General features: G+C 42.0%; 1 protein-coding gene across 1 annotated transcript in view; it reads left to right on the forward strand.

Annotated features, from left to right (window-relative positions):
- Nucleotides 1–25183, forward strand: part of LOC134678053 (protein suppressor of forked) — a 34422-nt gene extending 9239 nt beyond the window's left edge. The window contains exons 6-19 of the mRNA XM_063536497.1: nt 1056–1149; nt 5386–5525; nt 6281–6472; nt 7657–7794; nt 8248–8390; nt 9266–9423; nt 10723–10807; nt 14258–14339; nt 14814–14921; nt 16395–16483; nt 17753–17853; nt 18498–18632; nt 22150–22256; nt 24200–25183. Coding sequence (XP_063392567.1) covers nt 1056–1149; nt 5386–5525; nt 6281–6472; nt 7657–7794; nt 8248–8390; nt 9266–9423; nt 10723–10807; nt 14258–14339; nt 14814–14921; nt 16395–16483; nt 17753–17853; nt 18498–18632; nt 22150–22256; nt 24200–24304 — 1677 coding nt within the window. The 3' untranslated portion in view covers nt 24305–25183. The remainder of the gene's footprint in view (nt 1–1055; nt 1150–5385; nt 5526–6280; nt 6473–7656; nt 7795–8247; nt 8391–9265; nt 9424–10722; nt 10808–14257; nt 14340–14813; nt 14922–16394; nt 16484–17752; nt 17854–18497; nt 18633–22149; nt 22257–24199) is intronic.
- The last annotated feature ends 2372 nt before the right edge of the window (nt 25184–27555 follow it).

A 27555-nucleotide genomic window follows, 5' to 3' on the forward strand; every position in this document is an offset into this window, starting at 1 on the left:
AGCATAAACACCCCAATAATCGACATGTTAAGACCCAATATTCGTCACCTTGCTGTCAACTTTATTGCTATCACATTATCAGAGCCCGGAATTTTCGCGGCAAAACAAAAGACTGTCGCAATCTTGTTCGAGTTAGAAACATTTTTTGTTTGATATCGATAGTTGTGTAGCATAGACTCGAGGTGACGCGGGCCGTACTTTGTTAATAATTATGACTTTATGAGACATTGTCGTTTGTCACTATTACATACAAAATAGCCAAGGCGGCACTCGGGCCGCAAGTGACAGTTTCACGAGCCGCATGCGGCCCGCGGGCCGCAGGTTGCCGAGCGCTGGACTAGAGGAATCCTCTAGACCGAGTTTAGAGCAATTATTTTATGCAACCGATGATGCCAAAAATGCGGGGGTGCGCGGGACGAGGTGAGCGAAGTCCCGTGCCATGATTGGTCCATTCAAATACACGGACGTCACACAAAGACACTTTCGACTCGAACATGGAGTAAAATTACCGTATGCGTGGCAGAGGGGGTAGCGCGACTATGCTCAATCTGGAGGATGTTTTGTCTGTGTTGTGTAGGTGTGTTGTCTAATAGAAGAAAAAACGGTCCACCGAATAAAAAAAAAATTTAATAAGAAAATGTATGTCAATCGCAAAACGTAATCGTAAGCGCCGTAAAAATTTATTTATTTATTTAAACTTTATTGCACAGTAAAAAAATATACAGTGACAAAAGGCGGACTTAATGCTACACGGCATTCTCTACCAGTCAACGTTTAGGCCAAACAGAGAAGCGTAGTTGGTGCGGGGTATGTAAAGAACACTAAAACTAAACTTAAAAATTCATGGCGCTTACGCGTTTAAGTCGCGAGATTCACGTTCCGCTTCTATAGTTTGTTGACAAAACAACAACAACTCATGGCGCAAAATACTGGATCTCTGTCCCAGTTCTATACGTTAGTAATAATAGTTCAATGCTCCTAGTAGGGACAAGGAGTACCTATTATTATTGCTTTACACAACGCTCTGTGATTAAGTTTTTATTTCTTTTTCGCAGGTGTATCAGAGAGCTGTTATCACCCCCATAATCGGTATAGAAACATTGTGGAAGGACTACATTGCGTTCGAACAAAGCATCAACACTATTATTGGTATGTAACATTATAAATGGGCATTTTTACAAGCTTTTATTTATTTCACCTGACCGTTGTCTATCTGTCTGTAATCAAAACTTGCAAGTTAAATTTGATCCACTTCCTGGTTTCCGATTGAGCTGAAATTTTGCATGCATGTATAAATCGGATGACAATGCAATATTATGGTACCATCGAGCTGATCTGAAGACGGAGACCGGAGGTGGCCATAGGAACTATGTGATAAAACAACGAAACCTAATTGTGTTTTGGGGTTTTTAGAATTGCCTCGATGAGTAGAGTATTAGTTGTCTGTCTTAAGAAAAGTACAGTCAGCGATAAAAGCTTGTACCAAAAATGAAATTTTTGCCAAAAACTTATTATTCAACTGTGCACAGTTGTAGTGAAAAAAATTTTCCATTGTATTTTCACGGAAACGTATGAACGTGCCTTGCTAGTCAGAGTCGGTACAAAAATTACTGAGGTTTGAAGTAGCATGAGAAATACGAACGTTTCCGAGAAAATACGAAGGGAAACGATTATGCACTACATCTGTATTAATAAGGGCCGGTTAGCAATCGTCACAAAACTGACGGTCATTGTCAAATCCCATACATTTTGTCAGGAATGTAACGGTTAGACGTTACTGAAACACGACTTGAGTCGCGCTATAGTATAAGCAAAAAGAATAGATACTTAGTATAGAGGGGTCCTGTCATTGTTAATTTTGTAGTCACAGTAAATTTACTGCCATCTATCGACACACGAATAAAACTCAAAATTAAAACGTATAAAACTATCAAAAAAATGTATACAGGGTGGAAAGGCACGACGATCCTTTCCGCAAAATGGGGACTGTTTAGCCTAAGCTCTATATTTTCTCCATAGAAACTATGTTAATATTGGCAACCGTTTCTAAATTATGACCTTTTAAACATCCATACAAAAAACTACTTTGTTCTAACCCTAACAGGTGACAGGGTCAATGAACTTACTTGTAAACAATCAATATACGACAGGAAGTTGTAATAATTTGTTGCCATCCAACTATTCTTAGGTCTGCTTACAACACGGTAGGAATCGTAGCAGGATTTTCGCTTTCTTAGTGGTTCCACTTGTTCAATACTTGAATGAAGTAGTTATGTTATTCCTTAATATTAATAATACTAACCACAACATTGTTTATAACGACAGTTCAAATTGTGACATTGACAACCACTCAAAAGTATGCAATCGTCTTATAAATATCTCTGGTTTCCTTGACTGATGAAAAGGTTTTAGTTTCTTAACACGTTTCACAAAATTATTTTCGAATAATTGGAAACTATCTAAATTAATTAAAAATTACAAGTAGGTTGTGTTTGATGCAGCAAATGAACTTGCAAAAATGAAATACTAAGAATAAATCAAGAATAAATATAAATACTTCTTAAATACCTAACTAACAAACCTTCTTGCGTGGTAGGAAATAGACAAGACGTCTGATGTTTGAAATTAAATTGTCATTGAACTTCACTTCATATTTACTTTATTTCACTTATTTCATATTCTTCAAATAAAAATGCCGTTGTTAGATGCTCGTGGTTATTTAAATTTGCTTGATTCTAAATTTGTGGGGCTGTGTAAAAGATATGATGCACCAAACGGAATGTGAAACTGCAGACGAAATGAGATATTAAAGGCTAATGGCTGCTTGTGACAATCTGCGGAGGAAAAATGACGAAGAGCATACACTTATCGTATGGGCAATGTGCGCGGGCTCGGGTGCGGGCTGCGGCGTACATTATAAGACACGGAGGTACATTTGAAAACCGTATGTGAAGAGAAGATAGTGTTAAATATTGCCAAAAAGTAATTATCTAAGGAAGTAATAAAATTGTTTGTAATATTTTTGCATTCATTTGATTTATTTGTCATTTATGCGTCATTCATACATCATTGCGATTCTATCAACGATCGGAAAAAAGCGTAAAGTCCCGAGCTTTCCCGACGGAGATCCTTGACCTAGCCGTCATATGCACATGCTATAGGGTTATCACCAGAGTTAAATAGTAGAAAATTTGGTATTTTTATGTTTTACTCAATTAACGATTCTTACCATTACCAATCTGCTCAGTATCACTTAAACGACCTAATACTTCCGGGAAGGATCGTCGTGCCTTTCCACCCTGTATATATGGATAAATGATTTTATTATTTTTATATAATTTTGCTCCATGTTCATGCCCTGATATCTATGTGTTAAAATTGTTAAATATGAAACGGTGTCGTCACGCCATCTACCCGAGCGTAGGCTAAAGGTGTGTGCGGCATCTATCCGAGAATGACTTTTTCTTGATTTCCGAGGCACGTTTTTTCCTTAGATTCATCTTATACGAAGTTACATAATGTCTTTGGTATAAGTTAAAGGCCAGAGCACACCGGTATACGGTATACGTATACGTGCGCGGCTAAAATGTTTGAGCCGTGCACGCACACGTCACGCATAGTGTGCCATATCTTATAAGCATCTGTATATTACAACGTTTAGACGTTATATCCACCTATGCCCTGTGCCACCTGGTGTGCTCAGGCCTTAACCTTTTGGACGCCAATGACCGATATATCCGCACTGCAGGTCCAACGCCAAAGACGAATTAATCGGACACAGACCACAGAGCAACATAGACCTACGTGCATATGCATAAAGTTCAATTTCAGTTTTGACACTTCGGTGACGTGGCGTCCGAGTGACAGCTTTTGTGTTTGACACTGCGTCGAAAAGGTTAAGCTGAAAATGCCCACACGCGGAATAGCTTTCGAGTCTTTTGACATTTACCAGTTGCTTTTCGGTGAAGAAAAACAGCATATGCAGGCTTAGTTTTCAAAGCATGGTAAGACTAAAGTGAGCTGCGGAGTCGATATTAACGTAAAATTGAAGTCCTCTTAGAGCTACCCCACACTAGCACAGTACACTAAGAACAGTAGTGAATCTAAGGCCGCGCGGCAAGTTATTTGCCTACTCTTGCGTTGGCGCTTAGGGTTGTCACGTTTATTGTACCTTCATACTGATACGCGACCCGGCCGCCGCGCCCCGCGCCCCACGGCGGGTTGGTCAGTGACACCTTCTCGTAACTCATGAGGCCCTGGTACTTGTAGCGCTAAATTCAATTTTTAAAGAGTTTTTTCTCGATTTTAGCCACCGTAGCCTATGGAGACTAACAAGTAACGCTAAGCGGTATTCGTAGGCAATGGATGTTCTTGTATTATGGGTGTCACATGTGCGTTTCTGACTTATGATGCATTTGCTCCTACAATACAATACGACCGCGGCTAGCTGTGCTGAGGCCTAACGTCAGAGCAGACAAATGCGAGCGGGCGGGCAGGGTACTCGAATGCACGCGATCACAGTCGCGGTACGGCCCACACTGCCGCCCCCGCATTCCCCCGTATATTATGCTATAGTGTGCGTGGCAGCGCGTGCGTACACGGCGTCCGACGCGCACGCACACATTCAAGCCGGCAGCGGCAACATTTCTATGAAGATTCACTACTGTTCTTGTACTGTGACACTAGCCTCTCCCAGTTGCGCCAGCGTTGCCTCGAGCAGCAGCTATAGAGTTGACTAGACGCCGACGCTCAGGAGACGCTAGTGTGAGATGCCCTTATTGCCACTTTTATCTTACTGTGTTATGAAAACTCCGAGGCCTGATTATGACATCTTTCCGTTCCGTACCAAAAAGGTACAAAAGGAACCCCTATGGTGTGACTCTGTCCGTCCGTCTGTCACATCGCTAAATATCTCGAGAACTACTGGAGCTATCGATTTGAAATTTGTTAAGAGCCCTTCAACGTGCACACTAGCGCCACTACTAAATTATCGTGATTATTTAAATTTCAAGAAAAATATTTTAAAAAAAGGAGGCCGCTACGGACTGTATTGTGTATTTCAGTACCTTTTGAAAACATCAAACTAGTTTTTATGTTGCTGGATTTGTCAATCTACGCGTCCAAAGTAAAAACGGCCGTTTTTGTTTTGAGTTCGTAGATCGATGAATCCAGCAACTTAAAAACTAGTTTGATGTATTCAAAAGGTACTTAAATACACAATACAGTCCGTAGCGGCCCCCATTTTTAAATACCTGTCGTTAAATTTAAATAATCACGATTATTTAGCAGTGGCGCTAGTGTGCACGTTGAAGGGCTCTTAATGGTTATGAACAACCCTAACCCAAACGCATTGGAAGTGTAATTTTCTTTTTTTTAACTCAACAGCCGAAAGAATGGCAATGGAGCGTTCCCGTGAGTACATGAACGCGCGTCGCGTCGCCAAAGAATTGGAGACAGTCACCCGCGGCCTCAACAGAAACATGCCGGCCACGCCACCTACCGTCGATCGAGAGGAAATGAAACAGGTACCCTAAAGGCTTGGTCAAACATACGGCGCGACGCAGCGCCGCGTCCGCGCCGCGCGACCGCGGCACATGCTAACAGGTTACCGACGTCAAACAGACTGCGTCCCGCCGGTATCACGCCCGCTTCTGTCGCGCGTGCGCGTGTTCACGCGCGCGATGAGGGCGTGTTGAGAGCGTGAGGCAGGCGCAATCGGCGCGCGCCCTGTTTGACCAGGCATCGCGTCGGCATCACGCGGCGCGGACGCGGCGCTGCGTCGCGCTCTGTGTTTGGCCAGGCCCTAAACCTGTTTACTGCTAGCCTTTCTCCGCAGACGTTTTGTCTGGTTGTCCTTGGCATAGGCCTCTCCCATATTCCTCCACAAGTCCCTGTTCAGAGACTGTCTTCTCCAGAAGGCTCCAGCCACCTGCCTGAACTCGTCTTCCCTATGAAAAAACTAAAGTGGAAATGGATCGGCCACATGCTCCGAGACAGCTCATGCTCTTAGCATGTATTGCGAAAAAATACTTCAATAGACACCACAAGAAAAATAATATGTGACGTTCCACGGTAAAAGGTACCTTATGGCGGCTGGCGCTTACGTCGCATAGCGCCGCAATAATATTGGAGCGGCGTTAATAATAGCGTAAGCGCCAACCGTCATAAGGTACCTTTACCCTTGGGACGTCACATATTACAGTTTATGGATCCTATTTTCCTTTTATTTTAAAAATATTATTTAGTCAACTAGTATTTTAATCGTTGATCTCTGTTTCAGGTGGAACTGTGGAAGAAATACATAACCTGGGAGCGTTCCAACCCGCTCCGTTCAGAAGACACAGCGTTGGTCGCTCGCCGAGTCATGTTCGCTATAGAACAGTGCCTCCTGTGCTTGGCACACCATCCCGATGTTTGGCACCAGGCGGCCCAGTTTCTGGACCATTCGGCCAAGTTACTCACCGAGAAAGGGGTATGTGAACGATATGACAAAACACTAGTTGCGCTCTTAATCATATAGAAAGCTTCACTGAGCTTTAGATTCTATAGAAAACGTCACTATGATCTATACTTGATCTTATAGAATCACTAGCAGGAGTAGCAGGGCCTCGTCTACTAATCACTTAATAGTACAGTACTTTCCCAGTTTCTTTACCAATTTTTGACTGAATAAAAACACAAAAATCACTATATCCCCCGATTCCTTAAGCAGGCCACTGACGAGCCTTCCAAATGGATGCCGTTACAATGGATTCATCCAAATGGACGGCATCCTAATACTAAACATTGTCCGTTTTTGACATTCACGGACCGATTTTGGAATGTAGCCACGCTATTTGTACTGTTGGAAGGTTCGTCAGTGGCCACCTTTATGGATCCCATCATCGGGACTGGGTTTTGACAAAATCAAAAAAAGAATTTGTAAAATCGGTCCAGTAATGACGGAGATATGGAGTACCAAACAAAAAAAATATACAACCGAATTGATAACCTCTTTTTTGAGATTTGGAAGTCGGTTAAAAAGGGGTAAGTTATGATACAGTATGTAAACTTACGAAAGGCGAATGATAACCTGGGAGCGTTCCAACCCGCTCCGTTCAGAGGACACAGCGTTGGTCGCTCGCCGAGTCATGTTCGCTATAGAACAGTGCCTCCTGTGCTTGGCACACCATCCCGATGTTTGGCACCAGGCGGCCCAGTTTCTGGACCATTCGGCGAAACTTTTGACTGAAAAGGGGGTAAGTTAAATCTAGTCCCACAATGAGCTTAATTGATGTCTCTATACCTTTTAGAAAAATAAAAAGTAAACTGACAAATAAAGTGAGTTGGGCCTACTATGCTTACGTACACATAATGATAGAGTATGGGATAGCATTGTGGGGAAACAGTATAACTGTTGAAGCCATATAGGAAGTGTAAATGTTTGATATAGTGAGAATGTGCAAACATTTTTGCTTGTAGCTCGAAAACGGTATGATTTCGTAGTCAAAGTTTTAAGAGTATTTGTATTGTATTATTTCTCTTTTTAATTAACTATACGAAAAAAGTATAATGAATATTTTTAAAAGTATCTAACACACAATAAGTATATTATAATGGGTTGTATTGCATGCTACACCTCTATTTATTTATGAACATTTATTTATACTTTTCCAGGACTCAAACGCAGCGCGCCTGTTTTCCGACGAAGCGGCAGCGGTATACGAGCGCGCCACCAGCGGCCCTTTAAAGAGGTCCACTCTGCTGCACTTTGCCCACGCCGACTATGAGGAGAGCCGGCTACATTACAATAAGGTGCGCCTGCAATGGATTCCCGTACTACTTTACCGGCCTAGGACGTAAAATGACTTCGATCGCATTGGTTTTCTACAGTGGAGGAAACTAAGAAAAAATACCTAGCACATGGGTACATACTTTTTCTCGGTTTCGTTAAACAAAAATCTTCACTCCGCACTTCAAAAGAGCGAGCCTATTTTACGAAATTTTGGAGCGCGTGGCCTTGACCGATCGGATGGAAAAAAATCGAATAAATATACGTGAGGTGATGTGGGGTCCGGTAGCCAAAAACCTCGCCAAATATCATAAGGGGGGGGGGGGGGCAAAAGTAGCCGAAAACCCTAAGTACATAACCCGGTTGAGATTGGAATCGGCGGCTCGTTTTGCTCGGCTCTTTTAGGAGGCTGGAAATTCCTATTTTTCCGGCCAGCCATTCCCTATTATTGTAGTAATGTACTATTTTCATCACAGGTGCATCAAGTATACACCCGCTACTTGGACATGGAAGACATCGATCCAACATTGGCCTACGTACAGTACATGAAATTCGCGAGGCGCGCTGAAGGCATCAAGTCAGCTAGAACTGTGTTTAAACGCGCCAGAGAGGATCCTAGGTAAATACCAGTAACTTTTTTTCGTATCAGTTATTTTTACTAGGGTTCCGTACCCAAAGGGTAAAAACGGGACCCTATTACTAAGACTCCGCCCTCACAAACACGACGTACGATGTAAGACAGACACGTCTGTCTGTCACCAGGCTGTATCTTATGAACCGTGATAGCTAGACAGTTGATGGCATGTCACAGATGATGTATTTCTGTTGACGCTGTAACAACAAATATTAAAAAGTACAGAACCCTCGGTGGGCGAGCCCGACTCGCACTTGTCCTGTTTTTTTTTGGTGAAAAGCCAGTCTTTATTAGAATCTTTTATAATTACAAAAAAAATAAAGTAGGTACAAAAATAACAAAATAGAACCCGCGACCTCCGGATTGAAAGTCGCACGCTCTTACCGCTAGGCCACCACTTACTAATAGGGTATTTTCCTACTAGTCAAATCAGTTACTTATTTAGAGCTGTCAAAACGATTTTCTAATATGGAATTTATATGAAACATTACATCGTGACGTCACGGTCAACTCACCTACTTTTTATATTTCTATCCAATTTATTAAATAAAACTTGTGCTGAAAAATAACTCCTATCTATGTTTTTCTTATAATTATCTGGTGCTTTATTTCATGCATGGTGTTTTTAATAATTTATTTTAAGTATAGGAAAGTACCCAATTCTGTTTATAGGTGAATAGAATTCATTTTTAGTTTAGGGCGGCCAATTACCGGCGAATTACCCTATTTTTCACAGTTGGCGCAAAAAAAAAACAAAAAAAAAATATAATTATAAAAACTTATGTAAGTAAATATCTCTCTCAAATATCTCTCTCTGTAAAGGTTTTATTGATATTGTGCAATATAAAATATTATTGCAGATCAGCCTACCACGTATTCGTAGCGGCAGCCCTTATGGAGTACTACTGCTCTAAAGACAAGAACATCGCCTTCAGAATCTTCGAGCTGGGTTTGAAGAAGTTCTCACACATACCGGAGTATGTGCTGTGCTATATCGACTACTTATCTCATCTTAATGGTGAGTAATGACTATCATATTAGCTGAATAATGACCCGTCCTGGACGTAGACTGTCCCTAAAGATCTCCACAGCGACTGATCGGGTGCTCTTCTCAAAAGGATCAACCCAAACACAAGAACATTGCCTTCCGGAATCTTCAAGCTGGGTTTGACTACCTATAGCCTCTTAATGGTGAGTAAAACTGTCATATCAGCTGTATAATGACCTGTCCTGGATGTAGACCGTCCCCAACGATGTCCACAGCGACTGGTCGGGTGCTGTTCTCAAAAGGATCAACCCAAACACAAGAACATTGCTTTCCAGAATTTTCGAGCTGGGTTTGACTACCTATAGCATCTTAACGGTGAGTAAAACTGTCATATCAACCATAATACGTCTATCTGCTGGATATAGACCATACCCCAAGGATCTCTACAACAACTGGTTGTATGCTACCCTCAAGACTCAAGGACATCGCCTTCAGAATCTTCGAGCTGGGTTTGAAGAAGTTCTCGCACATACCGGAGTATGTGCTGTGCTATATTGACTACCTGTCGCATCTTAACGGTGAGTAAACCTACCTTATCAGCTGAAAAACTGGCCAAGTGCGAGTCGGACTCGCGGTCCAAGGGTTCCGTACATTACCCAATTTTTAACAATGTAATTTTCTTATTTACCCCCCAAAAGTGGCCTCCATGTTTAAAATTCATTTGTTTACATAAGATGGCCGTCTTTGGGTCACGAATTTACCTATGTGTACCAAATTTCAACTTAATTGGTCCAGTACATTTGGAGAAATTGGACTGTGACAGACGGACAGACAGACAGACAGACGCATGAGTGACCCTATAAGGGTTCTATTTTATCCTTTTGAGGTACGGAACCCTAAAAATGACCCTAAATGTAGACCGTGGATGTATTCCTGAGCTTAAAGTATTGTGCGACATAAAATAGTAGAAATTAAATAAAATGGAACTATGTAATAAAATTCCACACTAAATTGTTGCCATGTTTAAACCACGTCCAAGACCACCGGTGGACGAGCAGCAGCGTCCCTCAAATTCGGTTTACTCGACTGCGATCGCCAACCTGCCTGCCAAGCGTGGCGATTATGGCATTCACCCCCCAAAAAAGGGGGAGGCCTATGTTCAGCAGTGGACGTCTTATGGCTGAGATGATGATGATGATGACGTCAAAAATGCGACAGTTACGTAGGAAGTGGCGCCCTCAATTATTTTCGACAATTTATTGTCGGACTATAAGTTTCTTAAAGATATCGGTTTTTGAAGAAAATCAATAATGTGTATTTGTTTTTCAGAGGATAACAACACCCGCGTACTGTTCGAGCGAGTGCTGTCCTCTGGCAGTTTGAAGCCCGAGAGCTCTGTGGATATCTGGAACAGGTATAAATGTAGTACTTATGAATTTTATGAAGTGATATTCGGCTCGGACCCTAACACACACAAACACAATGTGTTTAACAGATTAGGGTCTGAGGCGTAAAAATCATTTCAGGAAATTTAAATTATTTATAACACGCAAATGCGCAAATGCTCTTATTTCCACTCAAAAAAACAACGGGTTACATATTAGGGTTAAATATATTTTCAAGATCTTTTTGTATTTATCGATATCCATAAAAACTGCAATGCTGGTTAAATTGATGTTGGCTTCCCGACTTAACGTTTTGCAATAAATTACTTGAGATATAAAATTTACTAAAAAAACCGGGCAAGTGCGAGTCGGACTCGCGCACGAAGGGTTCCGTACCATAAAGCAAAAAATAAAACGGAAAAATGTGCAAAAAGAAAACGGTCACCCATCCAAGTACTGACCACGCCCGACGTTGCTTAACTTTGGTCAAAAATCACGTTTGTTGTATGGGAGCCCTACTTAAATCTTTATTTTATTATGTTTTTAGTATTTGTTGCTATAGCGGCAACAGAAATACATCATCTGTGAAAATTTCAACTGTCTAGCTATCACGGTTCGTGAGATACAGCCTGGTGACAGACAGACGGACAGACGGACGGACGGACGGACAGCGAAGTCTTAGTAATAAGGTCCCGTTTTACCCTTTGGGTACGGAACCCTAAAAAGAAATATCTGATGTACTGAGGCTATATAAATATTGCATTTTTTGATAACAAGACTTCCGTGAGACAGACATATTAAATATATTAAGAACGGGTCACTCACGTATTTTAAGCAAAACGTCAAATATCAAAAAATCAAAATCAAAATATACTTTATTCATGTAGGCCTAGCAACAAGCTCTTATGAATCGTAATTAATCTTAATCTAATTATCAGAGCAATTTATTGATGTTAATATTATTCCATAATAAAATTGGATTATTATACATGTCAAATTTAACACTAAGAATTTCACAAAAGGATCGTCAAACATTAAAAAAAAATTGTATAAAAAAAATACTAGTCTAGAATTTCTAGAATAAAATCTAAATGTCAAAAAAAGCATAAGTAACAAACAAGTAGATATACTGGAGTCAGTTATGTAACGCTGCCATACATGACCCAAAAAAATTTTATTAAGCTATGAGCTTCATCACATCTGATATTTGAGTAATTCTAAGCATTTCTAGCGTGAAGTGGGGGGGAGGGTGGGGTACAAAGACGGCCGCCATCCGTCATCTTTAAAAAAAATCTACTCTGATCCTGGTGGGTACTAGGGCAAGTTTGGTATCATTTTCGTATAAACCAAAGACGTAGAATTCATTGCTGATATTTGTTTTTTCAATTTCATAGTAATTTTACAAGAAAAACGTAAAAAGGTGAAAAATTTGGTTGGAGATTTTTGCTACGCGGAGCCGAAACTACAAAAGATAGAAAGTTGAAATTTGCACACTAGATTACATTTATAAAGTGTACAAGAGATAAGAAGCGATTTTGAGAAATTCAACCCCTAAGGGGGTTAAAAAGGGGATGAAAGTTTGTATGGGGTTCAAGTTTTATTTTAAGCTAGGAATTTGAAACTTCGTAAAACGATATATTATTAAAATACAAGAAAACTAATTTCAGCGTTTTTGAAAATTCATCCCCTAAGGTGGTGAAAAAGGAGTTGAAAGTTTGTATGGATATCAAAAAAATTTTCGAACGCGGGACTTGAATCTTTGTATTTGGGGATATTATTAAAAGACAGGAAAAGTAATTTCAGCGTTTTGTAAAATTCATCCCCTAACAGGGTTAAAAAGGGGTTGAAAGTTTGAATCCATTACAAATCCGAGTAGACACACATTTCTTATTGGCTCCCAGGCTTGAAATGCTTAGAATTACTCAAGGAACATATGTGATGAAGCTCATAGCTTAATAAAAAATTTTTGGGTCAACTTTATAACTGCTTCCGCTAATAGTATTACATCAGAATATCCATTTCCTCATCAATAATCAAATATACCTAATAAATAAATAATCATTTCGAATAACAATTAATCCCACGTTGTATTATCATTCATGTAGTCCTGTGTGGTATAATAAGCTTTGGAAATAAGTTTACGCTTTACATAATTCTTAAATTTATTAATAGATAATTCAGTAATATGGTTTGGAAGTTTATTATAAAATCTTACACAATTACCCATGAATGATTTTTTAATTTTATGGAGCCGAGTGAAGGGCACTGCGAACTTATGTTTATTTCTAGTATTAATATTATGGATTTCACAATTTTTCCTAAAATTTACAATATTTTTATGTACATACAGAATATTCTCATAAATGTATTGACAGTGCACTGTCATTATGTCAATTTCCTTAAATTTATCTCTAAGTGAGTCTCTATGGTTCATTTTGTATATTGCTCGAATAGCCCTCTTCTGCAGAACAAAAATGGTATTTATCTCTGAAGCACCGCCCCACAGTAAAATACCATATGCCATAATGCTATGGAAGTAACTAAAATATACTAATCGAGCTGTTTTCACATCAGTTAACTGACAGATTTTGCTCACTGCAAAAGCTGCAGAGCTCAGTCTATTCGAAAGAGTAGCAATATGGGGACCCAAAGTTCGTGAACGCAAGCTCCTGATGAGCCTACTCGGTACGGAGTGAAACATGTCGAGCGATTTTCGACTTAAGAGCTAACAGGAGTGGTCATTTCTCCATACAAACGTACTCCTCGTTTTCCTCCGTGGTTTTTGAAGCTAGAGCAATGATTTTTACAGTACATATGGTCCTATTTTCCCGCACTAGTGCGTAAAATAGCACTTTTCGTGCGATGTCAAAAGTTTAAAGAGCCATATGTACTGTAAAACGTTGTACGATACACGTGCGAATAGGTAATTCGCAACTCGTGTCGATTTAAAACACTCCCTTCGGTCGTGTTTTAATTTATCGCCATTCGTTTAGAATTTCCTCTTTTTCGCACTTGTATCGTAAATAACTATTTCAACACAGATTAATATTGTCAATATCTGTGTCGGACCGTTTTGCTTTTTTTGATATTTTTGTTTTTTAAGGCGCTAGAGCCCTTCAAAATTGGCCAAAATAGCCTAATTTACTATGCCGCTATGAGAGGCGTGGCATTCAAAACTGATATCAATTAGCCAAAAAAGCAAAACGGTCCGACACAGATAATTTCATTATCATTTAGATTTCCAAATTTGGTTACGATTGGTTAAGTTTTGGAGGAGGAAACAGAGGAGTACGAAACCTCGATTTTTGAGATTTTTACGCAGGATTTTTCGCCTTGTCATTATCGCACTACTTTTAGGTGCCGCTTCCGTTAGCGAGACGGGTATATTTACCTAAAATATTTAAAACTCAGCTCCTGTTTCGTCTTAAAATACGTGAGTGACCCATTCTTAATATATTTAATATTGCATTTTTTGCAAGGTTTCTGGAGTTCGAGTCCAACATCGGTGATCTGGTGTCCATCGTGAAGGTGGAGAAGCGGCGGCAGGCTGTGCTCGAAAAGGTACTGGCAAAATTACTAACACCCAACGACTTTCTTTATATAAAAAAAAAACAGAATCAACGCCTCCCATGAATTCCGTTAGATGATTTTTTTGACAGCCTTCTTTGCGACAAGAAATGAAGCCTACATATCCGAGGCCACAAAAAGCAATACTTACACAAGATTTTAAAGTCATTTTCTATTTTTTTTTGTGCCAACTCTGTGGAAAATCTTATACCTTTAAACGCGCAATTCTTGTATATTTATTTATATATTTAGAAATTCGGAAACGGCCCTAACGATTCCGATGAAATTTGCTATATGGGGTCGAAAAATCGATCTAGCAAGGTCCTGTCTCTGGGAAAACGCGCATTTTTGAGTTTCTATATTTTCCGAGCAATGCTCGGTCTCCCAGATATTAATTATTATGAAAATGAATATAATTTATTTGAAACAACATACAAGCTTAAACGGAAACATACATTTTTTTCTCAGATCAAAGAGTTCGAAGGCAAGGAGACGGCACAACTGGTAGACAGATACAAGTTCTTGGACTTGTACCCTTGCAGCATCGCGGAACTCAAGTCCATTGGATACACCGAGGTGAGATATAGTTATACTCTGTATCTTTAGCCATTTAAATCAAAGAGTTCGAAGGCAAGGAGACGGCACAACTGGTAGACAGATACAAGTTCTTGGACTTGTACCCTTGCAGCATCGCGGAACTCAAGTCCATTGGATACACTGAGGTGAGATATAGTTATACTCTGTATCTTTAGCCATTTAAATCAAAGAGTTCGAAGGCAAGGAGACGGCACAACTGGTAGACAGATACAAGTTCTTGGACTTGTACCCTTGCAGCATCGCGGAACTCAAGTCCATAGGCTACACTGAGGTGAGATATAGTTATACTCTGTATCTTTAGGTATTTAAATCAAAGAGTTCGAAGGCAAGGAGACGGCACAACTGGTAGACAGATACAAGTTCTTGGACTTGTACCCTTGCAGCATCGCGGAACTCAAGTCCATAGGCTACACTGAGGTGAGATATAGTTATACTCTGTATCTTTAGGTATTTAAATCAAAGAGTTCGAAGGCAAAGAGACGGCACAACTGGTAGACAGATACAAGTTCTTGGACTTGTACCCTTGCAGCATCGCGGAACTCAAGTCCATTGGATACACTGAGGTGAGATATAGTTATACTCTGTATCTTTAGCCATTTAAATCAAAGAGTTCGAAGGCAAGGAGACGGCACAACTGGTAGACAGATACAAGTTCTTGGACTTGTACCCTTGCAGCATCGCGGAACTCAAGTCCATTGGATACACCGAGGTGAGATATAGTTATACTCTGTATCTTTAGCCATTTAAATCAAAGAGTTCGAAGGCAAGGAGACGGCACAACTGGTAGACAGATACAAGTTCTTGGACTTGTACCCTTGCAGCATCGCGGAACTCAAGTCCATTGGATACACTGAGGTGAGATATAGTTATACTCTGTATCTTTAGCCATTTAAATCAAAGAGTTCGAAGGCAAGGAGACGGCACAACTGGTAGACAGATACAAGTTCTTGGACTTGTACCCTTGCAGCATCGCGGAACTCAAGTCCATTGGATACACCGAGGTGAGATATAGTTATACAGGATTTTGACTATTGGAGACCGTATAAATCTCTAAGGATAATTTGATAAACTATGTAATCATATAGTTCTGACACCTAGAGACATTTACACCTCTAAATATTTATTTTTTGTGTTTTTGTATCTATATTTTTTTAAATTATTAAAAAGGTTCTTTTATGTTATTTGAAACTAAGAGACCATATACATCTCTAATTGTAATACATTAGTTTGAATTGTTAGTTGTATTTTATAAAATTGTTGATTATTTTGCTTGTATGTAAATTCAATGTTGACGTGTAAAAGCACCCTTGCGGCCTATTTCCTGAATAAAAGTTGAAGAATAATTTATCAATAAGATGAAGATACAGATAAAATACTAGTTTTTTTTAATGTAAATGAGCTAATCTCAAATAAACAAAGTGGCTACATATTAAAAACCCTTATTTTTTGCAGGTGGCATCAATGTCGAACAAGTCTTGGGCCCTCGGCGGACCCTTAGCCGGGATATCGCCTGAACTGGCAGCTGTTATACTTGGACAGAAGTAAGTTTCACTAAAGTGTCATTCTTTGGAACTTGCTAACTATGTAAACATGGTAAACAAACCGCCATATTGAAATTGTCACTGAATGATGATTTCAATATGGCGGTTTGATTACATAGTTAGCAAGTTCTATAGAATGACATTTTATATCAGAATAACAAACCGGACATGTGCGAGTAGGACTCGCGCAAGAGGGGTTCCGTACCGTTACGAAAAAAACGGCAAAAAAATAGCGTTAATTGTATGGGAGCTTCATTGAAATATTTGTTTTATTCTGTTTTTAGTATTTGTTGTTATAGCCGTAACAGAAATACATCATCCGTGAAAATTTCAACTGTCTAGCTATCGGTTTATGAGATACAGCCTGGTGACAGACAGACAGACAGACTTCTTAATAATATGGTCCCGTTTATACCCCTTTACGGATCCCTAAAAAGTGACTAACACCGTTAGGCCAATGGCAAATACTTTCAAAGAAGTAAAGGAAATTATTATTAAGTTGAAACTCTGAGAATGAGTGACCTGCTCGTAAGATATATTGAAATCAAGTTTCATTTTTAATATATTAAAAACGGGTCGCTCACATATTTTAAGACGAAGAACGCCCCATCTGCACCCACGCAACGCAAGCTCCTGACGACACTCCTCGGTACGGAGTGAAACATGTCGAGCAATTTTCGACTTAAAATACGTTTTTAGGGTTCCGTACCCAGAGGGTAAATCCGGGACCCTATTACTAAGACTCCGTTGTCCGGCTGTCTGTCCGTTTGTCTGTCACCAGGCTGTATCACATGAACCGTGATAGAACAGTTGAAATTTTCACAGATGATGTATTTCCGTTGCCGCTATAACAACAAATACTAAAAAGTACCGAACCCTCGGTGCGAGAGTCCCACTCGTACTTGTCCGGTTTGGTTTTTTAATACATATATTTAATCTGTTTGTCTCAGGCTTTTTAAGATAAAATAAATAAATAAATAAAAAATATTGGGGACATCTTACACACAGATCAACCTAGCCCCAAACTAAGCAAAGCTTGTACTATGGGTGCTAGGCGACGATATACATACTTATATAGATAAATACGTACTTATATAATATACATAGAAAACACCCATGACTCAGGAACAAATATTAGTGTTCATCACACAAATAAATGCCCTTACTGAGATTCGAACCCAGGACCAACAGCTTCGTAGGCAGGGTCACTACTCACTAGGCCAGACCTGTCGTCGTAAGATAGAATATGAAAAAGACCAATATTTGCAGAGATAACGACCCGAACAAGGACATCGCTCGTCCGGACACCAACCAGATGATCCCCTACAAGCCGAAGGCCAACCCTCTGCCCGGAGAACACCCTATTTCTGGTAAGTCAATTATAGATATAACGAGTTCTTCGCTTGAAATAGTTTAATTGTAAACAAATTGAATGTATAGTTCGTAGCTTCGTAACTGAGCCCGAGCTAATCCTATTGTCTATTGTTAAGTAAAACCGCTCGGAGAACACTGGTTTTTTGAGCGTTGGACTAGCCCGCGCTCAGGTGCTAAATAAAATAAGTATGACCCTTTTTTGCAGGTAAGTAGCACGTGCGGTTTTACTTAACAATAGACAATAGGATTAGCCGCCGGGCTCAGTTACGAAGCTGCGAACTATATCTCTGAAGGCCCATGTATAGAATTTTTTTTTTCAATGTTTTGGGGTAAAAAAAAATACCTGACTTAACTTGTCTTCTTTATGCTTTATTGCTTTTTAGTTAATGTAACTAACCATATATAGACTTGTGGGTTTGAAATAAAGATATGTTTAATTTTTTACTGCCCCGAGTTATCGAGACTAACCCGCGGACCTTGTAACGCACGCAAAAATGACGCCGCCCGCCATATATTTATTTATTTATTTAGCCATGTAATACCAAAGATAATTTAATATAGAGACGTATTGTCAAATAAATAAATTTAGTAGTCACAATATGTAAGTAACTCTGCTGAATGCAATAAATCATTTTTTCAGGTGGAACCTTCCCGCTGCCACCCGCTGCAGCTCACCTCTGCACCCTCATGCCGCCGCCAACCTCCTTCAGAGGCCCGTTCGTAGCCGTCGACAGGCTCATGCAGCTGTTCAACAGGATATCATTGCCTGACAAACGTGAGTATAGCACTGGTAGACCCTCCCGCCTCACCTCTGCACCCTCATGCCGCCAACCTCCTTCAGAGGCCCGTTCGTAGCCGTCGACAGGCTCATGCAGCTGTTCAACAGGATATCATTGCCTGACAAGCGTGAGTGTAGCACTGGTAGCCCCTCCCGCCTCCCCTCTGCACCCTCATGCCGCCAACCTCCTTCAGAGGACCGTTCGTAGCCGTCGACAGGCTCATGCAGCTGTTCAACAGGATATCATTGCCTGACAAACGTGAGTATAGCACTGGTAGCCCCTCCTGCCTCCCCTCTGCACCCTCATGCCGCCAACCTCTTTCAGAGGCCCGTTCGTAGCCGTCGACAGGCTCATGCAGCTGTTCAACAGGATATCATTGCCTGACAAGCGTGAGTATAGCACTGGTAACCCCTCCCGCCTCCCCTCTGCACCCTCATGCCGCCAACCTCCTTCAGAGGCCCGTTCGTAGCCGTCGACAGGCTCATGCAGCTGTTCAACAGGATATCATTGCCTGACAAGCGTGAGTGTAGCACTGGTAGCCCCTCCCGCCTCCCCTCTGCACCCTCATGCCGCCAACCTCCTTCAGAGGACCGTTCGTAGCCGTCGACAGGCTCATGCAGCTGTTCAACAGGATATCATTGCCTGACAAACGTGAGTATAGCACTGGTAGCCCCTCCCGCCTCACCTCTGCACCCTCATGCCGCCAACCTCCTTCAGAGGGCCGTTCGTAGCCGTCGACAGGCTCATGCAGCTGTTCAACAGGATATCATTGCCTGACAAGCGTGAGTATAGCACTGGTAGCCCCTCCCGCCTCACCTCTGCACCCTCATGCCGCCAACCTCCTTCAGAGGCCCGTTCGTAGCCGTCGAGAGGCTCATGCAGCTGTTCAACAGGATATCATTGCCTGACAAGCGTGAGTATAGCACTGGTAGCCCCTCCCGCCTCACCTCTGCACCCTCATGCCGCCAACCTCCTTCAGAGGGCCGTTCGTAGCCGTCGACAGGCTCATGCAGCTGTTCAACAGGATATCATTGCCTGACAAGCGTGAGTATAGCACTGGTAGCCCCTCCCGCCTCACCTCTGCACCCTCATGCCGCCAACCTCCTTCAGAGGCCCGTTCGTAGCCGTCGACAGGCTCATGCAGCTGTTCAACAGGATATCATTGCCTGACAAGCGTGAGTATAGTACTGGTAGCCCCTCCCGCCTCACCTCTGCACCCTCATGCCGCCAACCTCCTTCAGAGGGCCGTTCGTAGCCGTCGACAGGCTCATGCAGCTGTTCAACAGGATATCATTGCCTGACAAGCGTGAGTATAGCACTGGTAGCCCCTCCCGCCTCACCTCTGCACCCTCATGCCGCCAACCTCCTTCAGAGGCCCGTTCGTAGCCGTCGACAGGCTCATGCAGCTGTTCAACAGGATATCATTGCCTGACAAGCGTGAGTATAGCACTGGTAGCCCCTCCCGCCTCACCTCTGCACCCTCATGCCGCCAACCTCCTTCAGAGGCCCGTTCGTAGCCGTCGACAGGCTCATGCAGCTGTTCAACAGGATATCATTGCCTGACAAGCGTGAGTGTAGCACTGGTAGCCCCTCCCGCCTCCCCTCTGCACCCTCATGCCGCCAACCTCCTTCAGAGGACCGTTCGTAGCCGTCGACAGGCTCATGCAGCTGTTCAACAGGATATCATTGCCTGACAAACGTGAGTATAGCACTGGTAGCCCCTCCTGCCTCCCCTCTGCACCCTCATGCCGCCAACCTCTTTCAGAGGCCCGTTCGTAGCCGTCGACAGGCTCATGCAGCTGTTCAACAGGATATCATTGCCTGACAAACGTGAGTATAGCACTGGTAGCCCCTCCCGCCTCACCTCTGCACCCTCATGCCGCCAACCTCCTTCAGAGGGCCGTTCGTAGCCGTCGACAGGCTCATGCAGCTGTTCAACAGGATATCATTGCCTGACAAGCGTGAGTATAGCACTGGTAGCCCCTCCCGCCTCACCTCTGCACCCTCATGCCGCCAACCTCCTTCAGAGGCCCGTTCGTAGCCGTCGACAGGCTCATGCAGCTGTTCAACAGGATATCATTGCCTGACAAGCGTGAGTATAGCACTGGTAGCCCCTCCCGCCTCACCTCTGCACCCTCATGCCGCCAACCTCCTTCAGAGGGCCGTTCGTAGCCGTCGACAGGCTCATGCAGCTGTTCAACAGGATATCATTGCCTGACAAGCGTGAGTATAGCACTGGTAGCCCCTCCCGCCTCACCTCTGCACCCTCATGCCGCCAACCTCCTTCAGAGGCCCGTTCGTAGCCGTCGACAGGCTCATGCAGCTGTTCAACAGGATATCATTGCCTGACAAGCGTGAGTATAGTACTGGTAGCCCCTCCCGCCTCACCTCTGCACCCTCATGCCGCCAACCTCCTTCAGAGGGCCGTTCGTAGCCGTCGACAGGCTCATGCAGCTGTTCAACAGGATATCATTGCCTGACAAGCGTGAGTATAGCACTGGTAGCCCCTCCCGCCTCACCTCTGCACCCTCATGCCGCCAACCTCCTTCAGAGGCCCGTTCGTAGCCGTCGACAGGCTCATGCAGCTGTTCAACAGGATATCATTGCCGGACAAACGTGAGTATAGCACTGGTAGCCCCTCCCGCCTCCCCTCTGCACCCTCATGCCGCCAACCTCCTTCAGAGGGCCGTTCGTAGCCGTCGACAGGCTCATGCAGCTGTTCAACAGGATATCATTGCCTGACAAGCGTGAGTATTAGGGATGCACCGGATATTCGGTTACTTTCCAGTATCCGGCCAATCCATACCGGATAGTAACATTGCTTGATTTCGGAGTATATAAATTGGATCTAAGATCTAAGAAACTGTCATAATCGTACTCGATTATTATTTTAAAACAATTTAGACGTTCTACTGACTTGCACAAAAGAATTAAAACTACTTAAGAACCAACCTCATCAGTTGTTGTTAGAACTACTCATAGACTCCTCCTGGAATCTTGTAGACGGAGTTTAGAGCAATTATTTCATGAAACCGATGCTGCCAAACATACTGGTGACGAGGTGAGCGAGTCCCGTGCCGTGATTGGTCCGTTCAAAGACACGGGCGTCACACAAAGACACTTGATTCGAAAATGGAATAAAACTACCGTATATTTGCGGCAGCGGGGGTAGCGCTACTATGCTCAGTTTGGAGGATGTCTTGTCTGTGGAACTAAACTGCAAAACGTAATTCAAGACCAAAAAAAGTAAGAAAATGTTGCCACTTTTTACTAGCACGTCTTATATGTAAAAATAAGTAAATAAAAGTACTTTTTTAAATTGTAGGATTAAAATTTCTAATAAATAAATTATCTTAGCGGGATTATTTATCAAAAGGAATTTACTATTTTACAAACAAATTATTGCAGTGGCAACATTGTCTTACTTTTTTTGGTCTTGAATTACGTTCTGCAGTTTACATCACGAAATCGAGCTATTTTCTCTAATTGTTTATAATTGTATCTGTTCCGCAGCGCCGGCGCCGACTCAAGAGAATGGCTGCGACACCAAACTGTTCGATCTGGCGCGCTCCGTGCATTGGATTGTGGACGACGAGGGGATCACGACTGTCGCCAATAAGGTATGCTATAGTTAGTTTTTTTAGCATTAGAAATAAGGTAAACAATCTTGATGTGTCTTTTAATTGAAAAACACATTTTAAAAATAAGTTACGGCAAATATGTAACAATTATGAATCTAATCAATTATGGTCCTGGGTTCGAATCCCAGTAAGGGCATTTATTTGTGTGATGAACACTTATTGAGTCATGGGTGTTTTCTATGTATATAAGTATGTATTTATCTATATAAGTATGTATATCGTCGCCTAGCACCCATAGTACAAGCTTTGGTTAGTTTGGGGCTAGGTTGATCTGTGTAAGATGTCCCCAATATTTATTTATTTTAATACGATCATTTATATTCTTCTGCTTTCATAAGTAATAGTTTTTGATTTTTAAAAAGCGTTTTTCAATTAAAAGACATGACAAGATCGCTTACCTTCTTGCAAGTTCTTTCTAATGCTAAAAAAAACGAACTATACTTAGACTACAGAATAAGTAATAGTGCTAGGTAAGACTCACTCTCTAACAAAACGCGTCTGTTACGATCAGCACAGATATGGCCGCTAGGTGGCGACAGCGCCACGCGCGGCTTATGGCAAACCCCAAAATTGGTGTGGAACAGGTGTACTTTTAGCTACCTGTAGCAAAGCGACGAAATCGCGGAGTGAGCCACGCCTGACAGTACTATGATTACCGTATAGAAAGGACACTTCCTACAAAACAGAAGTTTGACAGCGATTCAGGGTCGAATCATGGCGGTATTCTGTCATGGGAGCCTGGGGTCCGCTTGGCAACTAATCCCGAGATTTGGCGTAGGCACTAGTGTTTTACGACAGCGACTGCCATCTGACCTTCCAACCCAGAGGATAAACTAGACCTTATTGGGATTGGCTCGGTTTCCTCACGATGATTTCCTTCACCGAAAAGCGACTGCTAAATATCAAATGATATTTCGTACATAAGGTAAGAGCGTGCGACTTTCAATCCAGAGGTCGCGGGTTCAAACCCCGGCTCGTACCAATGAGTTTTTCGGAACTTATGTACGAAATATCATTTGATATTTACCAGTTGCTTTTCGGCGAAGGAAAACATCGTGAGGAAACCGGACTAATCTCAATAAGACCTAGTTTCCCCTCTGGGTTGGAAGGTCAGATGGCAGTCGCTTTCGTAAAAACTAGTGCCTACATCAAATCATGGGATTAGTTGTCAAGCGGACCCCAGGCTGCCATGAGCCGTGGCAAAATGCCGGGATAACGCGAGGAAGAAGATTTCGTACATAAGTTTCGAAACACTCATTGGTACGAGTCGGGGTTTGAACCCACGACCTCCGGATTGAAAGTCGCACGCTCTTACTGATGGACTAGCGCCACAGAATAAATAATAGTACTAGCTGCAGAAGACTCACTCTTTAACAAAACGCGTCTGTCACGATCAGCACAGATATGGCCGCTAGGTGGCGACAGCGCCACGCGCGGCTTATGGCAAACCCCAAAATTGGGGTCGAACGGATGTACTTTTAGCTACCTGTAGCAAAGCGATGAAATCGCGGAGTGAGCCACGTCTGCTAGCGCTTATATCCTCTATCCGCCCAGACATCAAAACAAAATGCAATTTTGAGATGTCAAACTAAAGATTCAAATTAGAATGGAACGGGAGACCTTTTTATAGGCCTTTGGGCGGGTAGAGGATAAAGATTAACACCTATTGTAATTTAGTAACATACTAACAGCGAAGAGAGTTTAGTAAATTCTCTTTGCTAATAGTTACCAGCGGATTTACTTACAGTCGCCATCAGATATATCTCAGCGGCCGAGGTGCTCACAATATCTGAACACGCACTCTAGCGCCTTGATAATAGAGGCGTGCTCAGATATTTATGACCACCTTGGCCGCTCCGATGTATCTGATGGCGACTGTACAACAACAGTATCATTTATTTATATAATTCTTGTCATTTCAGTCTCGCAGAAGAAAGGCCGGTGAAGACTCGGATGATGATGATTTGAGCGTCGCGCCTCCCGTCAACGACATCTACCGCGCCAGGCAGCAGAAACGAGTCAAATAGACTCACTGACTACACCTATAGTTCGTTTTTTAGGGTTCCGTACCCAAAGGGTCAAACGGGACCCTATTACTAAGACTTCGCTGTCCGTCCGTCCGTCCGTCCGTCTGTCACCAGGCTGTATCTCACGAACCGTGATAGCTAGACAGTTGAAATTTTCACAGATGATGTATTTCTGTTGCCGCTATAACAACAAATACTAAAAAAAGAATAAAATAAAGATTTAAGTGGGGCTCCCATACAACAAACGTGATTTTTGACCAAAGTTAAGCAACGTCGGGAGTGGTCAGTACTTGGATGGGTGACCGTTTTCTTTTCTTGCTTTTTTTGGTTTCTTTTTGCATTATGGTACGGAACCCTTCGTGCGCGAGTCCGACTCGCACTTGCCCGGTTTTTAGCGTAAGAAAGAAGGTAAACCATCTTGACGTGTCTTTTTACTAATGGTCGGACAGATAGACAGACGCACGAGTGATCCTATAAGGGTTCCGTTTTTTCCCTTTGAGGTACGGAACCCTAAAAATCATCTCAGAGAATTCATAGTATACTCGTATAGTCTACAACTCTACAGTGTAAAGCAAAAATGTATTCGGGGGCTGCTATGACGGACATAAGATTAAGATCAAAATGTGAAATATATTCTCACTGCCTGGTAATGGACTAACTAAAGATTTTTCTGACATAAAATGTGACGTTGTCTATGAAAAGGGACCTTATTTTCGAAAGTGACATTAACGATGCTCCGATATAAATACTATGCCGCGCGACGCTATGTGACGTAAGTGTCATCGACAATAAGGTCCCTTTTCATAGTTAATGCCCCAAATAGTCTCGATATGAAACACCTACATGGTAGTGTCATGACAGACATTTTATCAATTCATGTGAAATGAACTTTTTACTATAATTATTATGAAATAAATACAATTTTTTGTAATATTTTGGCAGTTTTATTTACCTACAACAATACTCTCTAGCAAAATGTATCATATTGTTATACTACAGAACAATATCACAGAATAAATAATAGTACTAGGTACAGTAGGTTCACTCTCTAACAACACGCGTCTATTACGACAGATATGACCGCGAGCAGGCGTCCCTTCAGGAGCGGTGCGCGGCAACTACTACTGCTAGACACCAAAATTGGTGCGGGCCGCATGTACTTGTAGCGACGCGACGATATCGCGGAGTGAGCCACGCCTACCGCGAACCACTTTCGACGTGTTGCCTCATGTCACACTTACGTTCGAATTTACAAGTGCGACAGAGAGGCAACCGGTCGATCGTAGTTCGCGGTATGCCCTCTGACAATACAATAACATGATTTAACCTTTTCGACGCCGTGTCAAAACCAAAAGCTGTCACTCGGACGCCACGTCACCAAAGTGTCAAAACTGAAATTGAACTTTACATATACACATATATTACATATGCACGTAGGTCTATGTTGCTCTGTGGTCTGTGACCGAATTATCGGTCTTTGGCGTTGAACCTGCGGTGCGGCTATATCGGTCATTGGCGTCCCAAAAGGTTATCTATTAATAATATACTTGTAAGCTTGTAACATATGATGAACATGATTTATATTATTTTGATGGTATCTAATTAACTTGAGACTCCATGAAGTGTCTATTCTTGAAACCATATTCGACGTTATCTGAAAATAGACAATAACGTACTGAGGAAATGTATAACCAGGGCTATAACCGAGAAAATCGAAGTTCGCAAATTGCTGCATTTTTCTCTGTCACTCTAATTACGCCTTCATTGGAGTAAAAGGAAAAGATCCCCGCAATTTGCGAATTTCGGTTTTCGCGGTAGCCCCTCAGCCCCCATTCGCACGACAGCTTTTTCAACGCGCGTTAAAATAGCGCTTGAATCTGTCCACACTCTAAATTCGACTTAACAACCAAGGCTTAAAGTAGAAAATCCAACAACGCTATATAAAAAGCGCCACCGCTGTCGTGTGAATACATACATGGTTATCCATTTGTGTCATTCAAACTCTTTTTTAACGCGCGTTCAAAAAAGCTGCCATGCGAATGGGGCCTCAGTAGTTTTCTAAAGCGGTATCCAGACTGATCAAATCGGTCGATTTGATCAGAAATGAAATTGGCGTGAATCACCAATTTAGATTTATGGTGATATTAGAGCCCTATAAATTGAAAAAATGCCCCAAAACGAAAATACTGGCGTCACAAATTGGTATTCTTGCGTCCGCACCTCATTTTATCGGTGATATCGGTCATTATCGGCGGTTGAAATTTAGAACTTTGGTATGTAGTCACCATCAGATATATCAGAGTGGCCAAGGTGTTCACAATATCTGAACACGCACTCTAACGCCCTGACAATAGGGTATTTGACTACTAGTCAAATCAGTTTCTTTTTTGCACTGTCAAAACGGTTTTTAGGGTTCCGTACCCAAAGGGTAAAACAGGACCCTATTACTAAGACTTCGCTGTCCGTCCGTCTGTCACCAGGCTGTATCTCACGAACCGTGATAGCTAGACAGTTGAAATTTTCACAGATGATGTATTTCTGTTGCCGCTATAACAACAAATAGTAAAAACAGAATAAAATAAAGATTTAAATGGGGCTCCCATACAACAAACGTGATTTTTGACCAAAGTTAAGCAACGTCGGGAGTGGTCAGTACTTGGATGGGTGACCGTTTTTTTTTTTTGCATTATGGTACGGAACCCTTCGTGCGCGAGTCCGACTTGCACTTGCCCGGTTTTTTTCTACTATGGAATTTATCCTCTAGCCGCCCATACGTCAAACCTTGCCAAGCAAAATGAAATTTTATTTTGTCAACACAAAGTTCAAATTAGAATGGAACAGGAGACCTTTTTATAGGTCTCTGGGCGGCTAGAGGTTATACGAAACACTAGCATGTGACGTCACGATCAAATTACATACTCTTTGTAGTTTTATACGGGTTATAAAATAGAAACAGTGCCAAAAAATAACTGCTGTCTACGTATCTCTATTAATCTTCTAGTGCTTTAATTCATGTTTGTTGTAAAATAATTTTAACCCGATTCTCACAGATCCCCGTGTTTTTGGGTTTTTTCAACTCAGTATCACTATAATAGCATATTCAATTCTGATGATAAAATGAAATGTCCCAAAAATTTGTTTGAAAATTGTACATTCCACTACGTCACGCACATACAAGTGAAAAAAAAATTCATACTAAAACGTGGCGTAATGGAATGGACATTTTGGGAAATCTTTTTTAATGGTGGGAT

The sequence above is a fragment of the Cydia fagiglandana genome, chromosome 27 (genome assembly GCF_963556715.1).
Source record: "Cydia fagiglandana chromosome 27, ilCydFagi1.1, whole genome shotgun sequence".
Classification (NCBI taxonomy): domain Eukaryota; kingdom Metazoa; phylum Arthropoda; class Insecta; order Lepidoptera; family Tortricidae; genus Cydia; species Cydia fagiglandana.